At 41.3% G+C, this 12,190-nt stretch overlaps 1 protein-coding gene across 3 annotated transcripts in view; it reads left to right on the forward strand.

Annotated features, from left to right (window-relative positions):
- LOC126248597 (calcium uptake protein 3, mitochondrial) overlaps positions 1-12,190 on the forward strand; it is a 695,970-nt gene that overhangs the window by 661,217 nt on the left and 22,563 nt on the right. The window contains exon 6 of one of the 3 annotated variants that reach the window (XM_049949722.1): positions 4,444-4,506. The exons of the other annotated variants lie outside the window; for them this stretch is intronic. Coding sequence (XP_049805679.1) covers positions 4,444-4,506 — 63 coding nt within the window. The remainder of the gene's footprint in view (positions 1-4,443; positions 4,507-12,190) is intronic. 3 annotated transcript variants of the gene reach the window in all.

Genomic DNA, 12,190 nt, shown 5'->3' on the forward strand with positions numbered 1-12,190 from the left:
CTATCTAGCGACGAAGCATCATTCACCAACAGTGGTAGCGTAAACCAGCATAATATGCTCTATTGGGCAATGTAAAATCCACTATGGCTGCAACAAGTGGAACATCAGCGACCTCGGCGGGTTAATGTATGGTGCGGCATTATGGGAGGAAGGATAGTTGGCCCCCATTTTATCGATGGCAATCTAAATGGTGCAATGTATGCTGATTTCCTACGTAATGTTCTACCGATGTTACTACAAGATTTTTCACTGCATGACAGAATGGCGATGTACTTCTAACATGATGGATGTCCGGCACACAGCTCGCATGCGGTTGAAGCAGTATTGAATAGCATATTTCGTGACAGGTGGATTGGTCGTCAAATCACCATACCATGGCCCACACATTCACCGGATCTGATGTTCCCAGATTTTTTTCAGTGGGGAAAGTTGAAGGATATTTGCTATCGTGATCCACCGACAACGCCTGACAACATGCGTCAGCGCATTGTAAATGCATGTGCGAACATTACGGAAGGCGAACTACTCGCTGTTGAGAGGAATGTCGTTACACATATTGCCAAATGCATTGAGGTTGACGGACATCATTTTGAGTATTTATTGCATTAATGTGGTATTTACAGGTAATCACACTGTAACATCATGCGTTCTCAGAAATGATAAGTTTACAAACGTACATGTATCACATTGGATCAACCAAAATAAAATGTTCAAACATACCTACGTTCTGTATTTTAATTTAAAAAACCTACCTCTTACCAACCGTTCGTCTAAAAGTGCGAGCCATATGTTTGTGACTATTACAGCGCCATCTATCACAAAGCAAACAAACTGGTCCAACTAAAACATTCATATTTCTTTACGTACTACACGAATATGTAATAAAAAATGGGGTTCCTATTTTAAAAAAACGCAGTTGGTATCCTATATATAAAGCCGTGAATAATGAGTGTAATGGGCAGGGGCACTACGAATATAGTGCAGGACAATAAGTTGGGACTGTGGGTCTCATGGGAGGCATGCCAGAGATAAGTCCTTGCAGTGACACTATCCTCTGTGTCCTCGGTGGCTCAGATGGCTAGAGCATCTGCCATGTAAGCAGGAGATCCCGGGTTTGAATCTCAGTCAGGGCACACATTTTAAACTGTCCCCTTTGACATATACATGAACACCTGTATGCATATAAGGGTATTCATTTCATTGTAGTGATTTAATTGTAATTTCATATAACACAGGCCAGAAGCTACACATAACCAGTCATGACAATGGTGGCATATTTACTGTATAATTTCATCTTCAGACATAGTCCAAAGCTACTGTAAATATTAGATGTTCACGGATCACAATTTATATGATGTTTGTCAGTTACTTATCACTCCCAGAGTGAGTTCCAAGAGTTTTATAAAAATACTGACTCATAGATGTTCAAAGATTGATAACTGATCCTGAACTGAGTGACTACATTTCAATTATGTACTAACTGCACAGTGTTCATTCTGACTGTCACAGATTTGTCGACCAAACGAATGCTGACCAGGGATTAACTGAAGCATTGTTCAGTACAGTGATAATAACTGAAATTTGTAGTTACAATCTGATTTATAATGGGAAGAAGGTCAAAATTATTTTCCACAGAATAACAGTGAGCCAAGGAGTAATCTGGTTAACTATGGCTTAGATAACTGGAAAATTGACAAAGTTATATGGACTATATTGTGAATACTGTGTATACTGCCACAGGGATTCACAATTCCCACAAATAGTGGCAAAAATATGTAATTTTCTATATTGAATAATTAGTGAACTTCACATGTTTTCATAATACAAGAGGGCATTTTTGCAATCATAAAAAATTAGGGCTACAAAATTAGGTAACTAAATTTTGGAAATAATCACCAGTTAAAAATAGAAGATTCTGAAAGACGAAAATTTTTGTTATGAATAACTTTTGAAACATGATGTTTTTTGAGGAGCTAGAGTAAAACAGACATGCACACATGCCCACAAGCACATGCCTATGTGGTGCTGGAGGGACTTATAGTGCCAGTGCTATTTTTCTGCAGGTGGATTGCTTGTGTTGGGGGTAGTGTCAGTTGAAAGGGAGACAGGATGCAGAGAGAAGGACTAGGAGTGGGCGGCTAGTGGCCCAGAGGGAGGCAGCTGGTTTGCCACTTAGGAATGCAGCAGGGGAGGGGGGGGGGGGGGTTGCACAGGCATATGAGCTGGCATTATTGCAGCAGCTGGAGGAAAGCAGCACACACTGTAGGTGACATTAGGGCACAAACTGGTAGGTAGTGACAGGAAAGAGGAAGGAGAAACTATTGGGTGGAGGGTTCAGGGACAGTGGGTTACCTGAGATTGAGGCTAGAATGATTACAGGAGCAGATTATGTGTTGTAAAGATAACTCCCATTTGCAGAATTCAGAGAAGCAGGTGATGGAGGGAAGTATCCACATGGCACAGGTTGTGAAACAGCCATTAAAATTGAGCTCGGTGTGCATCCGGGTGCTCAACTTTGCTCTTGACAGCCATCCAGCAGGGGCCATTCGTCCTGCTGGTCAGTGTTTGCAGCAGAATTGGAATATGTGTGGCTGCTTTCACAAGAGGCCTGGCCTATGATGTGGTAGGAAAAGCCTGTGACAGGGCTGGAGTAGGCAGATTTGGCAGATATTGCAGCTTGGTCTGCCACAAGGATATGATCCCTATGGCAAGTGGTTGGGAGTGGGTGTGACATAGGGATGGACTGGGATGTGAGTGATGGAGGGGAAGGACACTTCAGGAGGGGTGGGAAGGACCTTGGGTAGGACGTCCCTCATTTCAGGACAGGGTGAGAGATAATCGAAGTCCTGGCAGAGGATATGGATCAGTTGTTGCAGTCCAGGATGTTACTGGGTAATGAGGGAGTACTTTGTAGCTGATTCTTGGGGTTGGTGGGGGATTGGGGGATGTGAGGATATGCATGGGTAATCTTTTTGTGAGCTGGGTTTGAGGGAGGGGGGGGGGGGTTGGTATTGCATGTCTGTAGAGGCCTTTGTGAGACCTTCAGCATATTGGACTAAGGAGATCTTGTCACTGAAGATACATCATCCACGGGTGGCTGGGCTGTGTGGGATGAATTTTTTGATGTGGAAATGCAGGTACTGTTGGTGCTTAGTGGGTTTAATGTGGGCAGAGGTGTTGACGGAGCCATCAGAATGGTGTAGGTCAACTTCCATGAAGTTGTCTCATTGGTTGGAGGAGAACCAGATAAAGTGTAAGGGGAGAAAAGGTGTTGAGGTTAGGTGAGTTAATGTGGATAGTGTGTTTTGGCCCTGAGTCCACATTATGAAGATTTCATCATTGAGACTAAACCAGACAAGTGATTGAGAGTTTCCGGATGCTACAAAGGTTTCCTTTAGATGACCCATAAACAGTTTGGCACAGAAGGGTGTTTTGGGTGCTCATGGCTCTGCCACAGATTTGTTTGTAAACCTTCCCTTCAAAGGAAAAGTAGTGGGTCAGGATATGGTTTGTAAGGTGTACAAGGAATGAGGTGGTGAGTGTAGAGTGTGAAGAATGTTGTGGGAGGTTGTGTTAAATAATGGTAAGGCCAGGGACATGAGGGATGTTAGTGTATAGGAAGGTGGCATCAACAGTGACGAGTAGAGATCCAGGAGATAGAGGGGCAAGGATGATGGAAAGTTGGTGAAGGAAGTGGTTAGTAGCTTTGATGTGGAAGGCTAGGTTTTGGGCAATTGGTTGGAGGTGCTGGTCAACAAGAGGAGAAATTCTTTCAGTGGGAACACAATAGCCAGCTACAATTGGGTGTCCAGGATTGTTGGGATTTGGCAATTTTGGGGGGCATGTAGACGGTGGGTGTTCAGGCTGTTGTTTAGGTGAGGAGTAAGATGGACTCAGGTGAGAGGTTCTGGGAAGGACCTATTCCAGCCAGCCCCATGTTGAAGCAGCTCATCGCAGGATGACTCTGGAAGTTAGCAAGTTTTCTTTCTTTTCAGTGTGCCAATTGACAACTCAGTGCTTCTGCTATTTGGTGAGTGGTGCCCTAGAATCCAAAATTATTTATAGTCTACAAGAACTTTCCTACAACTTTTAAACTGATATAACTGTTATTAATAATGTGACTAATCATTAGAGACTGCAAGCCCAGAATCATTAGTACACAAACTTTATAAAAATAAATGCAGATTTGTCATTGTGCCTTTCCTATACAGAAAACATAATGCAGTACCACCAATATCCCTTACCCCCCCCCCCCCCCCCCCACACACACACACACACTAGAAATTCCATTCACTCCAGTGCAGTTGCCATTCTTCATTTCTCTATACACATTTTTACTTTTATGGGTATAATTTGTGACTTTGGTTTCTAACTTTTATATTTAGATTTTATTTACAGCTATGACTTAGATAATGTAACTCACTACATTGTATACAAAAATAGATCCAGCGTATTATGGCAAAGAACATGAAGGAGCAGTATGAAAATGATGCCAGTCTACAGACTGTGAGTTTTATTGCTTGTCTTTGTTTTAATACCTTGTTGGAATTGCAGAGCTGATGTAAATGCTGACTGCTTTAACATGATGCAGTGCTGTGTAGTGTAGAGGAAGTGTATATATATATGTGCAAAAAAAAAACTTCAGATGTTATTCTTTGTAATTATTTTATGTGCTGAAGGAGAAAAATATTAGACATGTGATATTCCACAAGAGTAGTTATTTAAAATTCTCTCCTTTTCAGGAAAGGACTGGTGGTAATGAGTAGTTATGGTGCCATGCAAATATGCTAAATTCATTGCATGGAATTTTGTGTGTTTCATTGTTTAAATGAGATTTTGTAACATTGCTAACAGAACCAGCAAGTTTTTACTGATACATATAGAAATATAGCTATTATATAGTTTTTCATGTGGTGGTTTTTTAAATGTTTTCAGCATTACATTTCTGTGTACTTACTCTGAAAAAAAAGTTTTGTACTGATTCTGTAAACTAGCATATTGAACACACATTTACATTCATAAAACTATAAAACTGTGACAATGTAAACTTCTAGGATTAGAAAACTGGGGCCATTTACTCACTTTTGGGAAGTACTATAACTATTAAGCAGCTGAATTAGAAGTTAGAAAGGCTTTCCTTATTGATTGTGAGTGATGTGTCTTAGTGCAACTGTTTTGTGTAGGTCCATGTGCCAACTGCATGTAGAGTGTAGTGTGCTGTTTTCGGTGTTGTTGACAGTAAGGGGCTGAAACTGGGTTTCACCACATAGCTTCTGCTCCTCTGCAATAACATTAACAGGATCCACTAGTTTAAGTGTCCACATCCAATGAAAGGAATACCATCAACATTGTTACATGTCCTCACTTCTTGCGTTAGTAGAGATGTGCTGGATTTAGTCTGGCTCACTAATCTGTAGTCACCTGGATTTCTTCTGGGTCAAGAGTCACCACATTAGTGGGCATTGGTAACTGCGGATATAAACATGAATGATACAAGCACGCTTAGTTGACAGCCTTGATGATTGACAGGTATGTCATTAGTATAAATTTGCTACATCCCAAATATTCGCATTCGGGAGGACGACGGTTCAATCCCGCGTCCGGCCATCCTAATTTAGGTTTTCCGTGATTTCCCTAAATCACTCCAGGCAAATGCCGGGATGGTTCCTCTGAAAGGGCACGGCCGACTTCCTTCCCCATCCTTCCCTAATCCGATGAGACCGATGACCACGCTGTCTGGTCTCCTTCCCCAAACCAACCAACCAACCCAAATATTCAGAAAAGAGAATAGTTAAAAGAAGTTCTTAAATAACAATACTATTAATAATGTATCATTTCCCATGAATAAATAGCAATATTCACAGATTTTGAAGCTGTCATGCATTTCTATTGTTATGGCCTGTTTTAAATCCAGAGTTCTGTTTATCTGGTTTAGTTATGTCTATCAAAAAAATTGTTGGTAGAAAATTAAGCTCTCAAAATGAAAGATTTATGAATATAAATTATAAACACTAAATAGTTTATGTGTATTTGACCACTTAATGATTGATTGATTATGTGGTACTCAAGAAAATATTCCAGGAATACAACCTCTAAGTCTGTGAAGTTCAGATACATTGATGAAGAGAAGGAGATTATTGCACTTCGTCAGTATGAATAGAGCTAAACAACCAATATTTGTGGCTTGCATTCCAAGATTCTTAAACATTGTGCACATTTATGTATCTCCAACATGTACATATTTTCTTGATTGTGGTTTTATTTCTGTGTTTCTAGCTAATCTCGTTACATATTAAAGAGTAAGTGCAATGGGAAGATATCTTCTCATTACACTGACTAAGAAAGCTAACATTTGTTTTTCTTCTTGCATTTATGTGACAAAAGTTTGATCACTTAAGGTAAGAATACAATTAAGACAAATAAAAATTAATGAAAAGGTGTATGAGATTAGAAATGAAAATGCACACAGTAGGCAGTTGAAATGCTAAATAAATGATATATATGAAACCTTGTACGGAGTTCTTAAATTGGAGTACCTCAGGAACCAGTATCCAACAGTACAACAAAAGACGTCCAATAGTTGGTACTACACTCATGCTTATAAATTAAGGATAATGCTGATACATGGTGAAACAATGCTCTGGTGGGCGGTTTGCGGGTTTAAATCACCTCGGGGTATGACCATGTGGTGCATCTGACCTGCAGTTGCTGCACATATGCAGAGGTGTGTTAGTGCATGTCAGAGTACGGTGCAGCGAGTAAGTGTGCAGACATTTTCAGACATGCTAATGGTGACTGTGTGTCAAAAATGGCTCAAAGAACACATATTGATGACATTATGAGGGGTAGAATACTAGGGCAACTGGAGACTGGTCAAATACAGCAGGCCGTAGCATGGGCCCTCTGTGTGCCACAATGTGTGATCTCAAGATTATGGCAACAATTCCTGCAGACAGCAAATGTGTCCAGGCGCTACAGTACGGGACGTCCACAGCGTACAACACCACAAGAAGATCGATATCTCACCATCAGTGCCCGCAGACGGCCACGGAGTACTGCAGGTAGTCTTGTTCAGGACCTTACTGCAGCCACTGGAAAAGTTGTCTCCAGACAAACAGTCTACAGATGACTGAACAGACATGGTTCATTTGCCCAGAGACCTGCAAGGTGCATTCCACTGACCCCTGGTCTCAGGAGAACCTGCAAAGCCTGGTGTCAAAAACACAGTACATGGTCATTGGAACAGTGGTCTCAGGTTATGTTCACAGACGAGTCCAGATATAGTCTGAACAGTGATTCTCGCCGGATTTTCATCTGGCACGAACCAGGAACCAGATACCAACCCCTTAATGTCCTTGAAAGGGACCTGTATGGAGGTCGTGGTTTGATGGTGTGAAGTGAGATTATGATTGGTGCACATACACCCCTGCATGTCGTTGACAGAGGAACTGTAACAGGTCAGGTGTATCGGGACGTCATTTTGCACCAGTATGTCTGCCTTTTCAGGGGTGCAGTGGACCCCACTTTCCTCCTGATGGATGATAACGCAGGACCCCACTGAGCTTCCATCACGGAGAAGTACCTTGAAACAGAAGATATCAGGCGAATGGAGTGGCCTGCCTGTTCTCCAGACCTAAACTCCATCGAGCACATCTGGGATGCTCTCGGTTAACGTATCGCTGCACGTCTTCAAACCCATATGACACTTCAGGAGCTCCGACAGGCACTGGTGCAAGAATGGGAGGCTATACCCCAGCGGCTGCTTGACCACCTGATCCAGAGTATGCCAACCCATTGTGCGGCCTGTGTACGTGTGCATGGTGATCATATCCCATATTGATGTCAGGGTACATGCGCAGGAAACGGTGGCGTTTTGTCGCACATGTGTTTCGGGACAGTTTTCTCAACTTACCACCAATACCGTGGACTTACAGATCTGTGTTGTGTGTGTTCCCTTTGTGCCTATGCTATTAGTGCCAGTTTTGTGTAGTGGCATGTTGTGTGGCACCACATTCTGCAATTATCCTTAATTTATGAGCATGAGTGTACTTTGACATGTGTAAATATGAATTACACTTCTTTTAACTATTATTTTCATCATTAACCTATTAACAGGAACACATTTTTTAAAAGAAAGAAGTTCCTCAATATTTGTGAATTACACTGCACTGAGGTGTTCATCTTAGCAGTAAAATGTTAGTAAAATGAAATTCAGCCAGTATTTACTAGTGACTCTTTATTGTACTAACCCACATATAGAACCTCAGTGGAAAATTAAGCAAGAGTTTCCGAAAATCAAACAATTTGGTTGTCATGCTATAGCAAGAAGAATGAAGAAATTACATAAAAGTGTAGTGAGACTCATCCTCCTCGACTACATTCTTCAGATTTAAATTGTTTGTAGTGCATGTTATAGCAAATACAACATTTGGTTGTCTTAATTTATAGGACTGCATTGATAATTAAGACTTACTAACTTAGGGTAGGCAGGCTATTTGGGTCTGTTTCATTTTATTTTAGGTAGGATTAATGTGACATCATCTGCAAAAATAGTAATAAACTGAGCTATAACATATTTGTACAATGGCTGAAGATGGGAAAGGCTATACATTCACTGGAAGCACCATTGCACCACACATTCTGAGAATATTATGGAAAGCACAGAAAAGAGGTATGGACTTAGTTAACCTAGTTGGCAACAAATATGGGCACAGCATTTTTCTTAGTGAAACAGTCTCCTTGAAATAGTGTGTAGTGACTTCTCACATGCCCCATACATGCTTTAAATCTGCTGTTTGATATAGTTAACATAATCTGTCAATGAAAATAATCAATTATGAAAATATATTGTAATTGGATAGATGAAAAATGTACTCACCATGCAGCAGCAGGAGGACACAATTACATGGTACAAAAATTTGCAAGCTTTTGGAGTGAGTGACTCCTTCTGGTGGTAAGGGTGAAGGGGAAGGAAGAGGGAGGTAGGAAAAAGACTGTTCACCTTTAGGAAATTGGGAAAGTTTGGAAAAGTCATCCAGAACCCTGGGTCAGGGGAGACTTGCACAGGGGGGAGACTTACTGGATGGGCAGTTCTCCCTTCTCATTCTAGCCAGTAAGCTTCACCTGACCTGGAGTTCTTGGCGACTTTTTCCAACTCTCCCTATTTCCTAAACCTCATCAGTCCTTTTCTTTCATCGCTCTTCCTTCCTCTTCAACCTTTCTGCCGGTAGGAAGAGCCACTGGCTCTTACAGCTTGAAAATGTCAATACCTTTATATGTGTGTTGTCCTGCTACCACTTGGTGAGAAAATTTTTTTAGTTAACTTAATTAATCTGTATTTAGAGAAGACAATAGTGAAGAGATAGGTGTTGGGTTCACATTGGCAAATGTGGTGTCCAGTTCACTGTTCGAAATTCACCAGAATGCTCATGAAACCTCACTTCAAAATTCTTCCCCTGAGAGCAGATTCATTATTTTGCTATAATATTCTGTCACTTTCAGAACATTTAAGCTATATACAAGAGCATGAATCAGTCAAAAACAATTTTCCATTGTTGCTACAATGAACAGACCTGCATAAGGAGACAGTGGTGTCAGTTACTGCTACAAGAATCCATACAAAATGTTACACATTGCCATTTTGACAAGCAAGATCCAACCATCATCTCAGAACAACTGATTTGTTGATTTATTGATTGTGCCAAATGTTTATAGTCAGTAATTATTCAACGGATTAACTTACTGAATCCACGAAAGACACTTCCTTTTATGCTTTAACATTGATGGAGGCATTCTGGCAGATCTTTGGATCTAACATCTAGTGGGACCTGATTAACAATACACTGTTCTGCCTGACTCATGTCTGACATCATCTATGTTAAATTATTAAGTCAAAATCAAATGGAAAGCCACACTTGTTAATGTTGCATTGATTTGACTTGTGCAGGGAGACAAAATAACAGTGGTCTTAGCCCACTATTGCCCACACCAAAACTGAGTTTATTGTGGAGTTTCGCTCCCCGTGATTCTAGTAAAACTAACCAGTACCCTTAAAGAATGGTAGAAGACTCTTTACTAGTTCCTTATTATACATGATTTTGTCAGGACTTAATGACCCAAATATTCTTCACATTGGACAATTAGATGTGGTGTGATTTCATACCCCTTGCCACATAGTCTACACTTAAGAGCATTTTTCTCTATACCCATTGTGTGCAGGTGTTTCTTAAAGTAACCACAGCCAGTCGGTAGTCCTACCATGAGTCTAACCTGTCTTCTGTTCAGGCCCAGGATTACATAACTTATCGTGAAATATGGTTTTGGTATCATTAGATTGCCATGTTTTTGTTTTTGGATCATAGGCCAATATCCTATGTGCTGCCTCCTGATCCAGCTATGTAGTTTTGATTTTACAATTGCCTTGGTGATCATAGAACAGTTTCTGGTCTATTAAATGGAATTGTTACACCCATCCTGACGAGCCTATCAACTTGTTCATTGCCATTAATTCCTGAGTGACCAGGGATCCACAACAAGTTTACCCTCACAAGGGCATCATGGGATTCTGCTATGATCTTTGTTCTCATTGCAGCAGCTCACAGATATTTGGGAGCTGCTTGACTGTCCATATAAATGTAGATGCTATGATCCATGTAGCACCAGTACAAATTCTCCTCTGCACACACTTTGATAGCAGATATTTCCATCTGAAATACTATGGCCAGGTTCCCTAGAGAGATTTCTCTCTTTAGTCTGGGTTGTATCCTGTATACCCCAGCCCTAGTACCCTTGTATGAATAATGATGTCACACCAAAGCACACAGGGGTGCCACTGGAAGATTCTCTAGCACTGCTCAGGGGACACTTCGATGAGGACATAGTCAAACTCTTTTGGCATGTACTAACCACCACCTTCTTCAAATGTCCTGGGAAATTCTACAAGCAACTAGATGGAGTTGCTATGGGTTCCCCCTTAGCACCAAGCATAGCTAACTTATACATGGAATACTTTGAGGAGGTAGCATTGGACACGGCTCCACTGGAATTGAAAGCATTTTACATATATGTGGCTGACACCTTTGTGGTATGGCCACATGTTGAAGATAAACTACTTGAGTTCCCGCAGCACCTCAGTGGTGTACATGAAAACATCAAGTTTACCATAGAGATAGAGAAAAACAGAAGCCTACTCTTTCTGGACATCCTGGTCACTAGAAACGCAGGAGGCATGCTGGGACATTCGGTATATAGGAGGGAAACACATACGGACCTATATCTCAATGCTAGGAGCTGTCACCATCCAGTGCAACGCAGATCTCTACTTAACACCTTGGTACACAGGGCAAGGTCCATTTGCAACAAGAAGAGCTTACCGAGCGAACTGCAACATCCAAAGGAAACCTTCAGAAGAAACAGCTACAGCAAGAAACTAATTGGAAGAGCTTTGAGGAACAATAATTAGAGAGGAGGAGAGAGAACCGGAAGAGGATGACACAAGAGGTTGTTGTTCCTGCCATATGTGGGACCACCAACAACGAAGATTGCAAGAATCCTTAAGAAGCACCAAGTGAAGACCATCTTTGACACAGCAAAGACAATCAAGGATATATTTGGATCAACCAAACACCCACTAGGACTAATGACACCGGGTGTTTATAGAATTGGATGTAAATGTGGAATGCAATACGTAGGGCATATGCTATTTTGCATTACACAGCACCATACGGAACATATAAGAAACGTGCACCTTGGACAGGTTGACAAGTCCATGGTGGCGGAACACAGCATCAACGAAAAGCATACTTTCGAATTTGAAGAAACAAAGGAGATACGCAGCACCAGCGGACTTTGGGATTCAGTTATAAGAGAAGCGGTAGAGATTCGTCTGCCCGAAAATTTAATTAATCAAGACAGTGGTTACCATCTCATTACAGCTTGGAATCCTGCAATTAGGAAAATTTGGCAAGAACGCTCTGGTCCAAAGGGGACCGCGGCCGGTGCTGATATGAACAGACACCGGGAATCAATGCCCACACGTGTGTTGATAGCAGAAGCACAGTTGAAGTAGTGCAAAGAGCAGACATGGCTGAGTTTGAGTCAGTTGCAGTCTGTATTGTCTGAAAGTATTCACCCGATATCAGTCCATGTGCTAATGACCTGTTTGTCAAAAGGAAGGAGCCTCTTCATGGCA

This window comes from Schistocerca nitens, chromosome 3, assembly GCF_023898315.1.
Source record: "Schistocerca nitens isolate TAMUIC-IGC-003100 chromosome 3, iqSchNite1.1, whole genome shotgun sequence".
Taxonomy (NCBI): Eukaryota; Metazoa; Arthropoda; class Insecta; order Orthoptera; family Acrididae; genus Schistocerca; species Schistocerca nitens.